Consider the following 21648-nt stretch of genomic DNA (forward strand, 5'->3'; position numbering starts at 1 on the left):
CTGAATGGCGAAAATCCTGGAGTAAAAGCCCAAGCTTCGTTGGAAGGCTGGGACGTCCTCCACGGCCTGTCTCTCGACAAGCGACCGGATCTCCGCCAGAAGAGTTGCTGTCCCAGTTGCTGCAACAGACTCTTCCTCAATCTGCCTCTTTCCTCTCCCCGCCCTCTTCAACTAATCCAGAATAGGACTGCAAGACTTATCCTTGGCCTCAAGCCCAGAGGCCGCATCGGTCTAGTCCTAAAATCTCTCCACTGGCTCCCGGTGGCTGCAAGGATCAAATTCAATACCCTCTGCATCATCCATAAGGCTTTCCGGGGCCTGGGACCTCGCTACATCCAACTTTCACTCCCTAAATACCTACCTGATATAGTCCTGAGGTCCTCTAGCTTCATCTCGCTGCAGATCAGACATTCCACCAAGCAGAGTGGGGGTACATCTCTTTCTTCTGCAGGAGCCTCCATCTGGAATGGCCTCCCTGCCCCTCTCTGACTCAGGCCAGATCTCCTTATGTTCTGTAAGCTTCTCAAGACTTCCCTTTTCTACTCCTCGCTTATGTCCTCCTGGCGCTGTGACTGGTTGCCTGGTCCCTTATGAGTCTTAAAGGGGCCAGGCCCCCTTCATCAGTCTTCCCCAGCAGCCCTATAACTAGCACTTACTCTCCGGCACCCTTTCCCCGACTAGCCACAGTCTCTGGTCCACCCCACTCCTCGCATTATTGACCCCTTCCCCATCTGAGCTCCCCTTAGCACTTGCCCAGCCGCTCGGGCCCCCTATCTCTTGCACGTCCCACTTTGCCTCATCCGATACCTCCGCCCTGATCTTCCCCCTGCACGTCTCGTCACTGCACAATCCCAAAGGCACAAGGCCTAGTAGGACTTCTTATTGTTGGTTTTGTCCTCTGTCCCATTTGCCCCTTTTTTTTCCTTTACAAATGTTCAATAAATAAAATAACTTGCCGACACCCGTCCACTGTACTGGATCTTCCTTCCAGTTGCTGCCTCTAGTCCAAGGATGCCGCTGGTTGGAGGTTTTAGCCGTCGAGCTCCACCCCTCGATTCTATTGGTTGTATTCTTGCTTGAAGGTCTTGATTGCCTTAGCAGCGACCGCTATTAAAGTCAAGTAGTGGTGAATGTGTCCTGAATGTTACAAGGACTCCACCCACCAAGAAAAAAATCGTGCCTTCTCATTATGACAGAATTATTTCACTGGAGAGTGTCATTTTGTTAGTTAATGCTAATTCCACCAAAACGTTTTGCTATTAGGAGACACTTAAGCACCCCATATAAGCCAATTCTATTACACTGAATACAGCTAGAAGAGGGGTAGTGTGCGAGGAGGGACACAGCTTGTGGGCGCTTGGTTGTGTACCCAACAACAAAAGTGGTCACACCGCTTGCGCGGTCTAAACAATTGCTGCACACTGCCCTAAAATATGCCGGTAAGTCAAGTAATTATAGTTAAGAGCAGTTTTTGTACAACAAAACAATTTATTTGATAGCTTAATTTGTTAAATCAGTTTGTCACATTTAAAACATGGACTTTACAAATCTGAATTAAGAGATTGACAAATTGTTTATAAACAAATTGAACTAGCGGATCAATAAAAGCCAGAAATGCCAAACACAGCATTAGAAAAACATTTGTCGAGCACTGATCTCATGTGCCCAGGTACACTAGGTTTCAGCTGTTGCCTTCTTATGTAGTACTATTATGAAGTGCCTATCAAATGCGTATTCCATGCCTATACGAAAGCCAAAACTCCTGGCTTTGCCAATGCTTGTTTTGAGTTTAAGGGACTTGGGTTTAGTCACCCTAAGTTTCCTAGGGTCATCCAGACGTGGACTCCCTGCTCACTGTGCTCGGAGAGGCAAAGCTTCACCTCACTGATGAGGCCCAACAAGGCTGAAACACATATCTGGGGTTGCTGTTGATACTCTTGCTCAGAAGAGAATTGACACAGCATTTTGGTGCTGGACTGCCCATGTGGGCGGGACAAAGACTGATAGGCAAAGGTTTTTTTCTCTTCTGTGAAAGGTACAGTGAGCTCAAGTGTGGCTGCGGACTCTCGAGTGGGTACCTACCCCAAGAACAGGTCATTTAGCCGTGTTCGTTCTCGCAGAGGGGCACCTGTGACCATTTGATTGTTTTGAGTTAGTCAGTTCGGAGGGACTCATCATTGGGGCCAATGTGTAGGTAGGAGTAATTGAATCATCAAACCTTCGGCTGGTAGAATGTACAAGACACAGAGAATTAAATATTCAGGTGATTTTGTAAGCCGTTTTAAAACCTGGACAATGGATGAATGGTGGGACATGTTTTTAATTAGTGAGAATCCATCAATGATGTTTGCGGCTCTGATATTCATGGAGGAAGCCCCAATGATGTAAATAGTAAGGGGAGATTATATGCATTTCTTTTCTTTTCTTTCTTCTTGGAAGACGTTATGAATTTTTAACTAAGGTTAGCCGATGAGGCTCGAGGATGGGGGAAAAATGTAATGAAATGGATGGATGTAATTAACTAACCATAAAAAAAAAACTTAAATATATATATATATATATATATATATATATATATATATATATATTTTGATGAAACAAAGCTTGTTTTTATAAATCTACTCCAAACGGGTTCTGTAGACAGACATGACAACACTCTCATACATTTTTGAAAATCAATGATCCTGTATCCTGTATGTAGGTCGCTGTTCCGATTCGCCCTTCGCTTTATGTGCTTTGCATTCTGGGTGCGTGTGGCGGGCGGACAAGCCGCGGAGCAGACGTTGGTGGGGTGTGGGGGGGAAGAGAGTTGGTGTGCTGCTGCATACTGGGACCGTCCGTGCTCTCTCCCCACCTGTTGCCTCACCTTAGCGTGGTGCAGTTTGTTGCAGTGCACATGTAGCCAGTAATCTCCAAACGGACCCATGCACAACTTGGTGCAGTTTGGTGAAACAGTGTGGAATTGTATAAGGAACGCTTCGCCATGCCACAAACAAACTCACAAATGTTCACTTTCATAGGTATGAAACACATACTTGGTTTGGCAGGAGCAAAGTGTACTTGAAATAACTGCTAGTTTTTTGGGAATGTTTTTATTGCATAGAGGCCGGCACGGTCTCATCACCCCCAGCCTGCAATAACAAAAAAAAAGACCACAGATTGTTCATAAAAAACTTTTATTACAAAAAAAAGATTCAAACATATCGATATATATTTCATTAATTGTCCGGACTGCATAGATACAAATTTCACCAGGGAACGCGTTGGTATATACACCAGAGTCTTTGCTCCGAGGTCAGTTTGAAGAGGCAAGGAAAACAAAACCCAAAAGGTCCACAATGCTCTCAATCAGAAAAAAGTTACAGAAGGAACTGGGGCACAGCTGTGTGTTTTTATGCAGATTTAAGACCATTGTCTGGAGGGGCCACCAGTTCCCCGACAACACATTTTTGATGTTTCTGCCTTACAAAAAAAAAAAAGGACACATACTAGCAAGAATTATGCATTAATTATTTGAAAAATCTAAAACGCAACTTTGGGCCTTTAATCCTAACTTGCTTGCAGTTTCTATACACCTTGGGAGAGGCCTCCAGTATAGCCTCCCACTCGCCTGCCCTTCCCCCAATGTATGGCAGCGTCTCAGACTCTACAGAGTGGCGCTAGCTAGTATGTAAAACAGGCAAAGCATGTCAACATTGCAAACAAAAAAGTAAACGCACTCCTAAACATTACAAGAAAACAAAAAAAAAAAAACTTTCTATAGGAATAGTCTAGGTTGGCCCTTTAAAACTTTGGACTATTTGGGAGGGGGCAGAGCAGGGTCACCCCCTTCTGTCCTGCCACCCGACTGCGTGCACGACCTTTGGCGTATTGTGCATAGTGAGTTCTGGCAGACATGCACCAAAGAAGTAAAAGGTTGGCCAGACCGGGGGCGCCACATTTGCGGGTTAGCCAACCCTACCAACATTTAAGATCCACCAAGAGATATTCTTACTGTTTTCAAGCCAGACGCTGCACCCTAAAAGGATTGGCAAATTGCAGTTAGCTTCCATCATGTCTGTTGGGCGGGCGGCGAATACGAGGTATCCAAACGTACAGCGTCAGCACGTACTCTAGACAGTACAGTATACCCCAAGCTTATGCTTACTACCAAGCCTCGTTCAGTGCTCTGGCTGAACGACTGCTCCCACAGGTTGGTATTTCTTCAATTTTTCTGCCCAGAGAGGACACTTTGGGTCTTGCTATACTGGCCAAGACGCTCAACGGTGTGCTTAGTCTTAGAAGACAGCACTGATCACCAGAAGCATCACTGGAACACGCCATTCGCTGCAGGCAGGCAGCCCTTTGCAAGCAGCACCAACAAGCACAACATTGAAAGCACCAAGATGTCTTTGCCCATTGGTCACAAGAACCTCAAACGTCTGCCAAGTTGGTGCCCGCCAGCTGAGAGAGCAAGCAGGACCTAGGGACGGATTGATAGGGGTCAGCCATGGGTGACCGTCCCGGTTCCGGGCTAGTGTAGTCGTCTCCACGCTGATCCCAAAAGGTCGAGGACATATATGGCAGCCAAGTGGGCGGGGAGTTGGAGGGGAGATGAATTAGGCTTGTGTCCTGATTCAGACAGATCCTTCACTAGCCTAGCATAGAGTCTGCTTATTGGCCAATGAATGCCACACGATCATAGCGCAACAACCAATAGGAAATCGATACGCCATTGGAATTGTGCACAGTTTGTGGAGTCCGTTTCTAAATAATAGAATGAGCAATGATAAAGACCATGCGTTGAAAGTTGAGCATTTCAGGGTGGTCTCCTTGCTGGTTCTTTGCAGGAGATGGTGCCAGGCAACGAGTCGCACCAGTGAGGAAGGCCCTTCCATAGTACGCATTATTCTTAAGGCAACTCGCATGGGGTGGGAGGGGGCGGTGGGGGCAATCCAAAATATCTGCCAGTGATTGTAAACTACAGACAATTGAACTAGTATTGGCCGGATTCTCCTCCCTTCCAAAACTCTACAGATTCTGTAAAGGGCCGGGGGGAGGGGGGGGGCTCAGCCCCAACGCTACAGTGAAAAGTGATTCTGCAAGGTCAGCGACGGAACAAACCAGCGAGGCCCAGATTCATTCCGCAACTAGGAGAAACATGGAAGCCTCCAGATGGCCACAGAACAACAACTACCTAGATTTTATTTTGCTTAAACAAATGTTTCGGTTGCACCTGGTGGCAGACATTTTGCATCTCATTATAGGAAGTAATGACGCTTATTAAAAATACTGCGTTTTGAACAATCGTGGCATATACATCACCAGTGGGGCTTTTAAAAGTAATTTCTTTTAGTGTTTTAAAGGTTGTATTTGTACCAAATCACACATTTCCAATATTCAAAATTGGGAAGTTTATCACTGAAGCAGAGAGGGGGAAAAAAGGCCATCTTAATTCTGATTCGGTGCATGGGATCGTAAACCATGTCAAAAGGTATATTTGCCGCTTACTACTTGATTTGTTAAGAACCACATGCTTTTTCTTAGAAGGACGTAGAAGTCCTTAGAAAGAAAAGGTAGATGGGAAAAGTTCTATCACCATATCTCAAACCCCCCAGAAGAAAACATTCAAGCCCGACGGTCAATGGCGGCGGGTCATTCGTCTCCTCACCTTTTAACGCTGCTCTATGGAGGGCAAATTAAGGACTCAAATGGCGCTACCCCACATTTTTGTTTGTGGTCTGGAGATTACAGACATCAGCTTCGTTGTCCAGAACTTTCATCGGCACATTGTGAATTTGGCTTCCGAGCCAGCATCATTGAATCACAAAGCTTGCGCCCACATATGCGGGAAAAGTGGGGGCGGGCGATGAAGAAAAAATAACCCAAAAAGTAAGTCTACACAACCTTGGCAAATTGATCCCACTCTGGATTAACCAAATTAGAAATGTAAGGTCGGCCTTTTTTCACTACGGCCCATACAACAGCCCACTCCATATCCACCCGTTCATGCAGTAAAAATGCAGAATGAGACTCCCCTCCTAACCAAACCCAGTTACAGAACCAGTACCATCTGCCCGCTAGTGACCTTATTCCAAGAACACTTACTGGAACATGAACCCAACTCAACAGCGTGTTCAGAGGTTTAACTTTCATCGCCAGTTCTCAAATATGAAATCCGGAAGAATACGTACGTGCAAACCAGGGGCGTAATCTGCATGCATATTTAGCCTAAAATCTGCTGGAGCACGCCTTTCAGAAGTCGAGTACTTTTTCTTGGCCTAACCAATTGGTGTTCAGGCGGATGGATGGTGGGGTGGAAGGGTGCTTTGGTTCACCTTTAGCTGGAAAGGAACGGAACAGAAGGGAGCGATTGAGGCGGCTTATTTGCTTGGGACCAGTCCGTCATTTTTCTTGTTGAGAAGCTTCTTCATGTCAGCGGACATGAAGAACGGCCGCTCGGTGGATCCATCGTTGCGTTCCAGGTCTTCCACTACAAACAGAGACACCCAGCAAAAATATAAAATAATGAAAACCACCGTAATACTCTGCAACTTCCACTAGATGTTGGCCTATGCATAGCATATGATCTAAGCAGATTTCACAAGCATCAGAAACATATATAGCTTGGGGGGTGGAAGGCACTGGAATTCAGATTAGGAAAGAAGTCATGCTCATTATCCATAGTACGGGCGGCAAGGAGAGGCCTATAGTCTATGCAGATTTGCCACACACTCTTGAAACAGAAGACATGTTTTAACAAGGTAATATAAGCTGAAAGCACGCTAAGATTTACCACCAAGAGCGAAGCATCGATTTACAGCAATGAACAGAAGAACGCATTACACCTCCCTCTTTCCCCCACCCAATGGATGAACGGGGTGGGGCGCAGATGGATCCTTCCCGGCCAGCGGCAGCACAATGCTGGGTTCCACAAGCAGTAGCCAGGTTAGCGATTAAGGTGGCCACACGTACATTTAGGATGGGCAGGCTCAGAATACTCCTCTTATAATTCAAGGCCACTGGTGCCCTATTGGCAGAGGTAAGGTGCTGGGAGGGAACAAGTAATGGCTCGCAGGTTGGAGGTTTGGGTTGCAAGGCAGGACTTGGCTTGGCCAGGGTATTTACACTAGTATAGCAGGACTAGGGTCAGAGAAGCTGTGTGCAGTCTCCAAGAGAGTCCATCGGAGGCGGTAGATGACCAACCCATTCACTAAGCAGAGGCAGGCACGCCCTGGACCTCAGCCAATGACATCTTGGAGCAATCACTCCGTGCCGCTGCTGCAGCAGGGTGTCCCGAACCTCTGCTTACAGGGTGCACAGTAGACATTGGCCTGCTTGCGCACGTCATCATCTCCAGCAGGCTTAGGGAGTTGTCAAAGATGCAGCACGTTGCAGACCACAAACAAGGGGCATTTGTGAGTCAACTATGGACAACCACAGGAAAGCAGTACAATGGTTTTATTAATAACTCTGAAGCCACAGGGGTAGCACACGTGTCTGTACTCCAGCACAACAGTGTCCCCCATTGCCCTCCGCAATGGCAAAGACTCCTTGGCTACCCCAAAATCCACTTTGGTGCAGGATAATTACACAATGGAGCAATATAAGGACAGAGGTGAACAACGTATTCTTGGCCATGGTCAAGGGAGGTCAATGGGCCTTGATCACCAAAGAAGCTTCTTAATGAGCAAGGCTTCCGATGTGGACGTTTTCCTTGGACAGGTGTCCTTCCCCACCCACGGACCTTCCACTACCTCCCCTTTCTTATCCTTGACTCTCGGAAGCCTTTGAAGTATCAGAGTCTTTCAGCAGAATCTCGCGCAGCTCAGGAGACATGAAATAAGGCCGCTCCGTTGATCCGTCGTTTCGCTCCAGATCGTCGCCTGACAGTTTGAGGTTACGCGTGCATGAGTAACAGTGGAGGAGGAAGTAGGATGAGGAACAGCCAGATCCAGAGGCAGCAAGAGACGGAGGGGGCGTTAGAGGATTGCAGACGAGGAGATTCAGAGCAGGCCAACAATATTATCAAGAGAGGAAAAGAAAGAAGGAAAAAAGGTTAGCTGGAGGTTGAACCACCAAGAGCAAGAGCAATAAGATTAGCAAAGTAGTCCAGAAGGACCATAAGATAAGGGATTCTGTCCCAAGCCTGGATCCCAAGCTCCCCTTTCTCCGGCCGGTAACAGAACACTCCGTGCATTGGTGGACAAGCAACTGTACAACGACATAACCCCTCTACTATCAGTAACTCACAAAGCACGAACTTACTATTTTATCAGTTCCAACACACATTAGCAAATCACTGTCACCATGTATGGAGAAGGTCTAGAATGTGGGATGGAGGCAGAGTGCGATATACCAAGCATGAGGCTACAGTGTCTGACCCAGTGGATGTATGGCAGGTGTAGAGTTTCTCACCATAAGGACTTGTACTTCTAGACTAGGGGTCTGCAATAGTTGGCTCTCCAGAAATTTGGAACTACGACTCCCATGATCCCTCACCATCAACTTTGCTGGCTAGAACGGATGGGAGTTGTAGTCCAAAACATCTGGAGAGCCAAAGGTTACATACCTCATTTCTAGACTTGCGTAAAAGGGACGCTGCATATTGTACAGTCATGTCATCGCTGTATGCCCAGTTCTGACCATTACAAAGACTCGGCACTACTGGTGGGGGTGGGGGTGGGGGGACCCACCGGCAGGGAAAAAGCCACGTGGAAGGAGTATCTTCACAAAACCACCCGCAGATGCAGTGCAAGCGGTCATGCATTTGCATGGGGGCGTCCCATGCCAATCTGACCTGCCCTCTCCTGCACCACTGGCTTTGAATCATTACATGGGTAGTGGTTCAGGAAAGAAATCGGCTAAATTCTAGACCGGCTGTGAGCAGGTCGAACATTGGGTGGCTTCTGCCACTGGTATCTCTGGTCATAGAAGAACGCGTACCAGAGTACAATAATCCCCATGACGAGTAACTGTTACTAGAGCCAGTGTCCCAGTCCCTTCCCCCATACAGATCAGAATAAATCCTGAGCAACCGAGGAGAAGGCAGAATAAAGATAGGACAGGTTATCTAGACAAACTATTGGTTGCTTGAATGGATCATCTGATCCAACACTCGTAGGCAATGCAATGCCACAGTCACCCACAGGGCATCCCTTCAGATGATGCATGAAGCAACCATCACTTACCAGTAACAGTATTTTGCTGCTGTGCATTGGTTGCCATCTAGTGGCTGGTCCAGCATATTACAACTTGTTTTTCAAAGGTTTGAAATAGGTATATAAGCAACTTGATGCTCAGAGGTATGCGCCTTTCACAACGCTCCCATGAGTAGAAACCATTTTCAGATTACATTTTCATGCCCATCACAGGGTTGCCTTGCACCAAGTACCACACCAAAACTAAAAATCTTTTAGAGGAATAATAGTAAAACATGGGCCTACAAAGTAGAAATGGGATCTTCCCAAAACGTCAGGATGGTACTTCTCTTTGGGTTTTACCATGTTGGTTCTCTTTGCCCCTGGAACATCCATGCCGCCGACCCCCCTGTTCACCCTACCAAAGGGTTCGGCCCTGGTGATTCTGGATCTTCCTGCCCTCTATAATGCCTCTCCCCGCCTTCATAGCACAGTAAGGGGGTTTTGTCATGATGAGGGTGATTAGGCACTTGGCTGTGCATTCAGGGATTGCAGGCATGAATGAGGGGGAGGAGAAGAATCAGTATTGATTGAGAAGGTGATGATTAATCCAAAGGGAGTAATGGGGTTGCAGAGGAGGTGGTGTAATAGATGGAGAAGTGGCACTAGGACAAATCCTTGAGGAGCACCCACATGAAGTGTGTTGGTGAAGAGGGGCTGGTGCCCCATGAGATGGAGAGAAATAGGTCAGTGAACTAGGAGTTAAGCCAAGGAGGGAAAGAGTTGGATGGTATGAGGTATGACCCACAGCGTCAAAGGAACCTGAAAGATGAAAGTGAAAGGGAGTCAAGAGTGGTGGGCAGATATGAAAATAGGAGACCCTGATGAGGGCAGTCTCAGAGGAGCGTTAGGACTGGGAACAAGATTGGACGGGGCCACCAAGCGAGTATCTCCAAATAGTTGACAATGTAGTTAAAGACCGCCCGCTCAAGGAATTAAGAGTGGTAGGAAAGGAGAGAGGCACGTCAGTTGAATGAAGGGTTGTTCAGGTCAGCAGTGACTTTTAGAAGAGGCATTATTGTGGCTATTTTTGTAACAGGCTGGGAAGACACCAGTAGTGAGAGAGAGAGGTTGAATAAGACAGTTGAGTGAATGTGAAGGGCAGAGGTTCCTTAATTTGTGGGGCAAAGGGGACAATTGGGGCACAGGATGGGTTAACAGAGCGAAGGATGGGTCGAAGTTCAATGTGGGGGATGGGGAAGAATCGCGATTGAGAGGAGAGTGTGAGAAAGATGGGAGTAGGGAGGTGTGTGTAGGAGAGAAGGGTGGTCAGGTTGCCCTGTATTTTGGAGATTTTAGTGGAGAAGTAGGAGGCAAAGCCATTGGTGGGGGAGAGAGGAGGAAATGGAGCAGTATTTAGTGGGAAAAGCAAGGGTTGGAGGGTGATGGATAGTTTGCCAGGTTGCCAGCGTAGAGGATACACGATTGGTATAATGAGAGGATATGTCGGTGTCAAGAGCCGAGGACATGGTCAGAGTATATTTGTAGGCAATGAGAAGAGTGGGGGTGGGGGAAAAGTTGGTCTTTGCATCAGCAGTCAGCAGAGGTGCTAGTTGCCCTAAGCAGCCGCAGGTCTGCAACGATCCATGGCTGAGGGTAGGGGAGTGAGGTCTGCAGGCACAGTAGAGATCATTGAAGGGGGTATGTAATGCAGAATTGAATTTGGTAAAGATGAGTTTAATTAAATGATAAAGTGGGGGAGGGAGAGAGCTTGGAGCAAGACTTGGTTAGGGTATAGGACCATAGAGTCAGGCTTAAAACTATGATTGTCACAGGTGAATGGGGGATGGAAGAAGTAGAGAAGGTGGTTTGAATAGGAGAGTGGTGAATTGTGGCAGCAGAGCAGACCAGGGTGGAAGTTAACAATAGGAGAAAAAGAAAGTCTTGGCGATGGGTTGAAACGTTATGTAGGGGGACTAGTGAGTTGTGAAATAGAGGGTGGAGTCAGTTTGAAGCTGTTGGGCCTTAGTCACACTGGAGAGGCTGAGGCAATCTCAGGGCCACTAGCTGATCACGTTTTGAGTAAGAGGTCAAGATCTGAAGCAGAGATTGCCTGGTAAATGAGGATAGTAAGAGGGGTGGGGAGTGTGGCTGAGATATGCTCACTGGAAGAGCGGGGTGAAATCAGAGGAGGGGGAAGGGATGCTGTTGCTCATGAGACAAAGCTTGCCTTTTTTTCGCCGAGACCAGATAGTGAGAGAAAGAAAAAAAGTTGATGTGCAGGGCTGTTGTGATGTTGCGGGTGTCATGGGTGGGAATCCACTTTTTGGATATCGACCAACAAATGTTTGGGGTGATGGGAATCAAATTAATTTGGGAGAAAGGAGTTTTTATTTTGCAGAGGGTTTGGGCCATCAGGGTGAGCAGTGGTCGTTGCTGGAAGGCAAGTGGGTAGGATAGAAGTGGTAGGCGTGGGCAGGATGGGAGCCAGAGGAGCAGCCAGAGTGGGAGGTGAGTGAAGAATGGCGATGTGGAAAGGGAACGGGCAGCATGGGGAGTGGAAGAAAGTGGGGCAGGGTGGGCAGAGGCCCCAGGAGAGGAAGATGGGGAAAGAATAGTGAGAGGAAGAGCAGGTTTGGTGGGAGCATGGTAGATAAGCGATGGTGAGGTTTTAAGGAGACCACAGGTCCTAGGCCACCAAAAAAAGGAACAAAAACACTTTGCCCTAGGTGACCAGGAAATGTAATCTCAAGATGCAGTTGGTGCATGCAATGGGTGAGGTTCCAAACAGTGACTGTACAGATTTAGAAAATGAGTCTCCACGTGGTAGTTTGCAATTCTGCATTGATGGCAAAATGGATGTTAGGGGTCATAGGGCAGAGTGGGTGGTCCTATGACCTACCAAACGGAACCTGTCCTCGTCTGTGTAGCCCTTTGGTGTGGGCAACAGCGTGTTTGATGCCTCTGGACTCATTTTATTCTGCCCCGCCCCCCTCTAGGCCTTTCCTCTTGTGCTTTTGTCTAAAGGGGATGCTGCATGGCCTGCACTGAGGTTTGTGCTGAAGGGCTCAGCCTTTGTCCACTCCGGCTAACTGCCATAGCCCTCCTTTTAAAAGGTAAAGTGGACAGAGCCCCCATAGAAGCTGCAGTTATTATGCTTTTATAGCTCGTCCAATGTGTCAGTCACTGCCTTTCTGAATAACGTGTGCTCATCAAACGGCAGATCAAGGAGTTCTGCTTGGACATAACTAGTCTGAAGCCTCCCACTCAATCGGGAGTCTCTCTGTATTTCTAGTACAGTAGTGGACTGTCTGCCGGGTGGTTCTGTGTCTCCAGACTAGGGTTAACCATTGCATTCAGGCACTGCCCCTTCTAGCACAACCTCCTACCTCCTTGGTCACTTCTTTATGAAATATTGATCTGGTCTCACTTGCTGTGGTCTTTTCTACCCATCAGTGCCATAGAGTTAGTAATGCAGTGACCAGTGGCTACCGTGCAGCCGTCTGCTTAATAGTCTTTTGCTCGCTCCAGCAAGCAGAGCCCGGGAAGACGATGGAAATGTTCCAAGTAATAGTATTTCTGCAGGCTGATCCGTTCTAGCTGCCATCTAGGCGTTGTCCCAGATTATTTAACTTTGGTTTAGTGTGGGCATCAACAGCAGTAATATTATAACAAGAACTCTGCACGGTATGGTTCTACTACACACACTGCTCCATCAGCCAACGCCCTCCTGCATTCTCATAAATCTACAAGTTCCGACAAAGCAAATCACGCAATTAAAATGTTGTGGCACTCTTGTATTCTACACGCACTCTACACTTTACAGTTATTTTCTATAAATCTATAACATGACACCTTACATGGGCTTTTTCACATCTATTTTCTCTTCTTCCTAATATTTACTGCAGGGAAGACAGATCAAGCTGCAGAAATGCTATTACTGGCAAGTAACATCTTTCATCTGCAGCCTGGAATCGGTTTTAGATTTGCATCCTGTACAGACATACTAGCGAGCAGCACATGTTCCGCTTGGAAAAATGCATGATTTATAAGCATGTAGGAAAATACATTCTGGAAAATCGATTACACCACTTGAGAATCAGCTAGTCTGAGTAAAATGCAGTAATGCTTGATACATGTGTGCACAGAACTCCACATCGCTGCTTTGCACAGGAGTCTAATTGAACGTTGGCAAGTAAAAGTCAGTTGCCCTGGTCATCCTTGTTGAGTGGGCTTTGGATGTAGCCATCAACTGTTTGTTTGCTAAGGTAGAACACTTGAATATGTTGCACCATCTGTCTAGCAATGCCATCTATGTCGATTGTGGTGCATTTTATTGCAATGCCGAAAGCAACCAAGAATTTACTAGTCTTTTGGATCTCCTTTGTTCTGTCAATATACAAACTAACTGCCCTTTATACATCTATTGTTTGAAGGGACTTTTTAGCATTTGACTGATTGCTTGAACACCATCAGTTCCATAATCTGGTTGACATTAAATTTTGACAGAAGGTCATTACCCTTTGTTATTTCCACTGCTTCTCTGCTGTTTTCTTTAGCAATGTTCTTCCTGGGACAATCAAACATTGCTCTTTTTAGTTGTAGTAATCTCAGTCTCTGCTGTTTTTTCACCTACTTTATCACTCATTAAGATAGCCGTAGCCCCTTGTGTTTCTAGCCTGCTAATAAATACAGAATGCTGTTTTTCTAGCATATCTGAGAGGCTATTTTTTGAGTAAGTCCATCTAAAGAGGTTGTTTTTATCTCAAGCAGTGCTTGATTACTGTGTATTTTTCTAAACACTACATTCATTATTTCCAGTTCTAATTTTATTCCAGCTGATTGGAACACTGTTGTAGATTGAAAACATAAAAGGTAAGCTAAGGAGCTCAGCACTATATTCAATGCGGATATCGAGGGTACGGACAGCTTTACTTTGTCGTCCATTTCTTTCAGCGTTTCATAAACATTTTCCTGATACAAGTTCCTTCCATTGAGTCGTAAGTGAGGCGTTAATCAAGAGACATGGCCTCCCAACATAACAATTCCGGCCCCTTCCACCTGCTTAATATCGCTAACCCCCACTGTTGCATTAGTTTTCAGGTCCCCCACAGGCCGCCCTTCTTTTTCTGTCAACAGTAAAGCTTCCAGGAGACTTCGGTCTGAGACGCCGAACACAGGTTCCGTGGTGGTTCTAGCCCCGAACTTCATGAACAAATCCTTCATATTATTCTGCGATTTAATAAACGGTTCAAACACAGGGAGGCGGGCAGGTATTCAATGTGCTTAGGCTGTTGTACTGCCCTCATTGTGTTCAAATAGAATCATTTTATCCCGAGGAGGGAGAGCCCAAGGGGTCTAAAATCCTGTTTATCACCTGGCTCCCTTCCCGCATCGAACAGAGAGCACACTGCGTCAGCTCCTTTGAGAGCGGAAGAGGAACCTGGAAGCCAATTTTTGCAGCTCAATTTTTTATTTTCCATTTTTGAAGTTGGTTCATGTCTGTTTTCCGAGGATATGTTTTGCATTTTGCAGGGGGAGGCAACACCGATAGGCGCTCGTTTTTTCACCCGGTCATTCTGATCACCCACTTTCATATTCCGACTCTACTCCTTTATTTCTACTAGGTTGCATATAACTTCTGAAAGCTTTAGTATCCCTATATTCTTGACTTGGTCAGTCTGTTCATCCTTCATTTCTTTAGATTGATTGTTTGTTTTGTCTGGATACTCTTGTGATCAGTGTTCGTTTTTTAGCAGCAAACTCTTCGAAGATAGTTTATTTCCTCACACTTGTCGCCAGCCACTGCTTTCCCTTTTTCCCACTTCTTGACGCTGCACAATTTTGACATGCCGACGAGTCGGGACATGAGGGTGCAGTAAAACAGCTAATATAGTGGTGGGTGAGTGAAGTATGGACTCAAACTCACGTAGTTCAACCCGCTGTGGCAGATCTCCCACTAGAACAGCAACTCAAGAGAATAGTGTTGCAGGCCGTTAGTACGCATTTGTACAAAGCTACACACGGAAGAGGAAAGTAGCGCGTTTGGGAAAACACACTGGTTAGTAAAATTATGCAGTGCTCAAAGGTATAAACCCGCAGTCACACTCATGAATAATCTGCGTAATGATTTTCGCTGTGTGACTTTTAGATCTCTATATTCACACAGACTTGTTTGAGTCAGTATTCCTGATGTTTAATTGTACAACTTGCCACGTAACGATATATGTGAACGTTCCAGTCATTTACAAGTTTTACGTCTGCTTTGAAACCGCTACAAAATGTTTTAATAGGACTTACCCGAGGGGAGAAGTCGTTCAGTCTGAAACTTACCAGAACCTCTTGCCCTCAGCACCTGAGCCCGCCGAACCGCAAAACCCCTCACTTGGGCTCACTTTGCTGTGAGCGCACGCATGAGTGATCTTTATATACAGTTCTTTTTCAATTTGGTGTCCACAGATTTTCCTGTAATTTTTCGTCCACACACCATCCAAAAACGCCAATAATCACTGCAAAACAGCTCACTTTGCTGCAATATGAAATTTGCTAAGAACTTTGGAGGAGTCGTGAAGACTACATTGTCATTGTGTATTGTAAGGAAAGGTTCTTCCACAGACAGAGTTTGGAGCTTGTTCACTCTCTGAATCAAAGTGACTGCGAGAAATAATGGCAATTTAAGAATTAGATGCTCGATAGAGATTGCGTAGTGGTTCGAAAGGCATCATATCCCTATGTAGAACTCTATTTATATCCCAGGTTTGTGATGGCCGATGCATTGGTGGGTATATGAGTTTTAATGCTTCCATGAATGCCTTTAGTTCTGTTTCCTTCCACCACGTGAAGTTGACCAGGTTTGTGGTGTAAGCAGCTACTTATGTAAAATGCCCCCTTTTTTCAAATAAGCTTTATTGGTGAGTCGTCCCAGATTAAATTGAACAAGGCATTTTCTCACTTGCATATTACATACTTCACCATACCATATCTTGTTTTTAAAAGAATAAATTTACCCCCCACCTCAACTGTGGGAGTTAACTTAACCCCCACCACCACCCTCCCATACTTCAACCCTCCCTCAAACAAACAGCACCACAGCAGTTTCAACCGAGCCTGCTTTAGTCAGGCTTCCACCCCCCCAATCATTAGTTCCACTCTCAACTTGGATCTGTCCACTGCATTCTGTATGGGTTTCCGCTCCCCCCCCACCCCCCTCAAGGGTCTGGGGCGAGCTTCATAAACATCAGTCCCCTTCTCCCTCGTTTATTTCAACCAAAGTCACTCTCTTTCCTCCTTTCCCCTTACCACTTGAGTTTCCCTTTCCGGCACACTCTCCCCGCCCCCAATGGGGCCGCCTGTGGGCATCAGTTACCCCCCCTCCCCCAGCTGGGATCCCACCGGGTCATACTTTCCCAGGAAGGGTGCCCATTCCACTGACCTTGGAGTTTGGTCATGCAATTGCCTTATAAATTGTTCCATCCTATATATGTCTAGGGCTTTGAAGGCCCACTGTCTTTCACTGGGGAGTTCTCCAGCCTTCTGCTATGCAGGCCCTGGCTGCCAGAAGCAAAGAATTTGGCATGTGTGGGAGCTTAACCCAGTCCCGCCCCGTTTCCTCCACCCCGAACAACCCAAGAAGGGGGTCCAGCTGCCTGTCTACCCCATCTAAGCTCCTTATCCAACCCAGAATTTCCTTCCAGTAACTCTCCACTTTTCCGCACACACCCCATGTGCCAATAGTCCGCTATCGACCAGCATTTCCTCCAGCAGTGGGGGATCTACTCCCAGGTACATCTTTGAAAGCCTAGCTGAATCCCACTGCCATCTATACCTCAGGTGCTGTTGTCTCCACACATCCATTAGACCTTGTGTTTCAATGGTGCGTCCCAGTTCATCCACCCCTTTCCCCGGCGCATTGCTCCCCACAGTTCGTCTGTCCCATGTTCCATCTGCCCAGGAGTTAAAATCCCCCTCCTCCCCCCAAGAATGTACCAATCGCATCTAGCTCCTGTATCGCATTGAGCACACTCGATATAAAGTGCACCTGACACTGGTTGGGTGCATACATCGGCGCCATGAGCACCCATGCCCCTTCTAAAATTCCACATAATATCAACAATATGCCTGCACTCCCTTTTGGAGTTCCCCGATGCCCAGTGGACTGGTCCTATTCCTCCTTGTTAGGGAGAACTCTCTGTTTAGGCTGAATTACCTAACCTAGTGAGTCCCCCAGAAGCTTTGCTGGATTTCTGGAGTTTGTTTTTTTTCTCCTGCCAAAAGTAAGACTCTTTTTTCTCCCACTCTTGGACACGATTTATGGTGTTCCTTGGACTGGTAATGTGTTTTATGGGCTATGGGGTCCTTTACCTCATAGGGTCTCATGTGTTTTTCCTATGTGTGTTACACAGCACCCTCCGTGCAGTAACACAGGGGTGTCATAGTGACACCCCACCATAGACTCCGTACCCTGGGACTGACTACTGTCTCCCAGGGCATGTAAAGTCACCATTGGCTTTACTAGTCCCAAATTATGAACAGAAACCAGTACAAACCATCATATTGTGGACATACTGGTCGGGGCAATTCGATTGCCCCGGGGTCTGTTAGTCGAGGGGGCACGTCTCCGTCCCCCCCGATCGAGTTTTGGCTGGTGGCAGTGGATACTACTTTTTATATTCGACCGCAAATATATCCCTATGGGATTTTCCCATTGTTCGAGGCTACCAACTTTAATTATTTAATTCTCATAGCCTCGAACATACCGCCAATTTATTTATTTAATATTAATTCGCCGGTTGGTATTTTTTGCCAGGACTCGATTCTAAAATGGCATTTGTGTTCTCTTCTGTGACTCCAACCCAAGTCGAGCCCTTTGTTCCACTTTTGGCGGGCTTCTCCACAGAAGCCTCCAAAAGTGGTGCCACTCTGTCTGGGTACCACTGGGGGTGTGGGAGGGGGTTTAGGCACCCTGGACTGAGTTACCTTGGTAACTCAAGTCGCACTCTTGTGGGACTGGCCCAAGTGGTGAACCGGTCGGCTCACCACTTAGCATGTTTGATTGACAGCTAGGCTGAGTGAATGGGGGTGTGCTGCATAAAAGCAGGGCTTTGGGGACTGGAACTTCAGAAGTCGCCACAGGACCTGAGAATCCGACGAGGGAGAAGCTGAGCCGACCTGATACGACGACACTACCGGTGGAGCCCTGCGGAACCGACTCACCACTTCCCGACGACAGAGAAGATCTCCCTGCTGGAGAGTCTTCTTCCCCTGACTGGTGGGCACAACCAGTTTACCTTCTTTTCCTCGCATCCCAGGACGTCTTGTGGTTGAATTGCCTGTGCCAAGCACCCCGGCAACCGGATAGCCACTTACCACTGGACGGCGAACCAAAGGACCGCTCCTTGCAACTGAGAACTCCGCGGCTGGTTTCTTCCCTGGCAGTGCAACGGACTTCCGTCTTCCTCCCCGACGAGATCCTCTCTTCCCCCGGACGAAGCACTGACTTGCATCCGCTGCCAGGAACAACTGTCCCCGCTGGAGTATTCTCACCACTTTAAGGTACTGTGTCAGCCAGGCCTCCCTTTCTAAAGATTGCTACAAGGTAATAATAATCCCTTAACCTTCTGGACTGGGCTGGCCGCCTTGACCATCTAACTGGTCCCCTTTCTTTTGGTCCAACTCTTTCTGAACCTTTGAGACTTTTGTGCACTTTTTAACCATGTGACCTTGGACACATTTCGTTCTGATCCTCTTAAAGTGGATCCGGCTTTCTGAACTCTAACTTCACGGTTTGACTCTGCCTTCCTCTCTTGCTGTGTTCTTGTGAAAGTGTTGGGATCTGTTTCAATTTATATCCTGCTTTTCTCTCCCTTTTAAAACAAATTATTAGAGTGCCATCTGCGTTAAGCGCTCACCGCTGTCTGAAAATAAGTGGACCTTTACTTAAGACTTGTTGAATATTCTTTTAAGGGAGTGTATGTCTTTTAGTGACCGTGTTTTTGAACTGCTTAATATTAGTGCCTGTGTGTTTTATTAGATCTGGTTTTAAATAAATAATTATATCTCTTTTACACCAAGCCCTGGTCAGTGTTTACTTGTTCTATTGTGTGCTCTTGACCTATTGCGAATACTCTGTATACTGCCTAACTCTTCTTGAGGGAGGTCTGACTGCTCAGCCACAGGTACCAAGTGAATCTGTGTGGTACAAACTGCTACCAAGTGGGTTTACTGCCAAACACCTGTAGTCTTAAATCTTTTTCAGTGGTCCCAGAGGGAACTGCACAGGTTTCTGCCTAACACTCCTCCCCTGAATGCCTGCTCTTCCCCCTGTATTAGGCGCATCTCTTGCAGGAGAAGCACATCCGGGAATGATTTACGAAATTCTCTGACCACCAGGGATCTCTTCGTCTGGGAGTTCAGACCTTTCACATTAAGACAACCCAAAATCAGAGCCCGTCTACTTTACCTCTCTCAATTCTGATTGCAGCTCATCACACATCTCTTAAAATTAGACAATGACTCTATCCTGTCCTCCTCTGCTAAGTCCCGGGAGCTTCCTCCCTCATAGCCACCGCTGCTTCCCCTGGCTCCACTCCAGTCTTAACAACCCCACAACATTATAACTGCTTGTAACTGAAACTTATGTTGAGTCTTGGAGATGCTCTCTCTCCCACTGAGGGCCACTTAAGGGAGGAGATATACGACTCCCTCTGGCTATCCTTATTCATTTTTGTGCTTTCCTTCTGGAGCGAACGTTATCCATTTTTTCCCCATTTCACGCTGGATTCCATCTCGAATCGTTATCTTGCGAATGTTTTGGGATTTTAGGCGTCTTATGTGGGGATGGCCCATTCAGCTGCATGTATTTTCTGCCCGTTTGTCCTCTTCTCTTCCGCTGTGTACCAGGTTCGGTGCACGGTCTGTCCCTGCTCGTACTCGGTTCATATCAGCTCCCGCCGTGAGTGGACACAGGGCCTGTTCTGCCTCCTCCGCTGAGATAAGGTAGTCCACCGAGTCTACCTCGAACTGCAATGAGAACGGGTATCCCTACCTGTACCCAATACCTTTGTCCTGGAGCCATTTTGTGAGGGCTACACAAGCTCTGCATCGGGAAAGAGTGAGGTTAGACAAGTCCTGATATATCGCCTCTTTGGAGCCTTCAAAATCCAATTCCCTTCTTTGCTTGGCCCTGTTCAGGACTTCTGTTTTGTCCTCGTAGCTTAGAAATTGCACCACTATGGAGCGGGGGCCACTTCCGTATGGTTTACCGCTGTGCCCTTTCGAGTTGCACCTGCTTACCCGTCTGCTTCGAACAAGTGGTGTAGCAGCGCTTGTCCCTTTTTTCTCCACTTGCCTCTCAGTTTCTCTTGCGGTCGCCTTCAGTCCCAGTATCCGTATGTTGTTCCCTCTTTCTCGGTTTTCCTAGTCATCTATTTTCAGGATCACTTCCTCTTCACGTAGCTCTAGCTCCGTCATCCTGGCGTATGCATTCAGTTGGTTGTGCTCCAGGCCTTCCTCTTGCTTTCTACTGGTTAGGTCAGTGAGCGAGGCCCGTATGTCTCTTCTCACATCCGGCACCTTCCCTGTTGCTCCCGTTTACCCAGCCTGTGGTACTACACCTTCCTTCCAGAGTCCTCCTTTACTCGGTTCCGAGGGCTCATCCCAGCGCCTTCTGGCGACACCCTGTCCCTTCTTTCTACTTCTTCGAGTCTCGTCTTCTCCACTCCCTCTGACCTGCCTGTGTCGTAGCTCTCTGTGCCTTTTATTCTATCCCCTTCTCTGTGCATCTCTGGTTTGGTCCACCTTTGTTGCTTTTCACTTCCCACTACCACTGCTTCACCCTATGCAGTAGTTCCAGTGAGGCTGCACTCAATTCGCGTGTGCTGCAGTTTGGTCGCACTCCGATCTATCTGGAGGCAATACTATGCACAGCTGCGTTTGCCCATACGACCCTCACAGCTTGTGTCCTTACCCCCCCTTATCAAGTCTTTCTGCAGCTCTGCAGGGTGATCACAAATGTGTGCTATGCTTCAGGCCCCTAGGTTAGCTTTAGCCTGTGCTGTGTGCAGGTCCTCCTTTGGCACGTGCGTTCTTCCACTGCACTCTGCAGCCCTCAGCTGCTCCTGGGGCTTGCCTGGTCCGCCATTGTCCTACGCCTCAGAGCAGAGGGTGGCCCCCGGGTCCTGAATCCTCAGTGAGGTCCCCCGTTCACTTACGCTCCCTGCTCCAATTCGTTCTTTCCCCAGGCACAGGCCACTTCGCCACCATGTTTGCTCGTGGGCCTCGCCGCAACATTGCCTCAGTGTTTATGCCCAGCGGCTCACCGGTCCTCTTCAGTTATCGCTCTTCACCCACCACGGGTTACTGCACACTTTCGTTCACCAGGGTTTTGAATGTTTTTCGTTCTAAAAGCACCGTCTCGTCTCTGTAATGCTGGGGGAGTAGGGGGAAGCGGGAGCTACGTACTCATACAGCCATCTTTCCACACCCTCTACCGGTCTCCAAGAAGCGGTTAATTCGTAAAATGCCCTTTTAA

General features: G+C 47.3%; 1 protein-coding gene across 3 annotated transcripts in view; it reads right to left on the reverse strand.

Moving 5' to 3' along the window:
• Positions 1–6228: 6228 nt before the first annotated feature.
• SLC44A2 (solute carrier family 44 member 2 (CTL2 blood group)) overlaps positions 6229–21648 on the reverse strand; it is a 427809-nt gene continuing 412389 nt past the window's right edge. Inside the window, exon 22 of one of the 3 annotated variants that reach the window (XM_069604292.1) lies at positions 6229–6472. In XM_069604292.1, coding sequence (XP_069460393.1) covers positions 6363–6472 — 110 coding nt within the window. In that variant the 3' untranslated portion in view covers positions 6229–6362. Of the gene's footprint in view, positions 6473–7423; positions 7866–21648 lie in introns of those variants that run through there. The other 2 variants (XM_069604291.1, XM_069604293.1) reach the window with 2 other exon arrangements.

Source organism: Ambystoma mexicanum, chromosome 3q (assembly GCF_040938575.1).
Source record: "Ambystoma mexicanum isolate Mex_15411 chromosome 3q, UKY_AmexF1_1, whole genome shotgun sequence".
NCBI lineage: Eukaryota > Metazoa > Chordata > Amphibia > Caudata > Ambystomatidae > Ambystoma > Ambystoma mexicanum.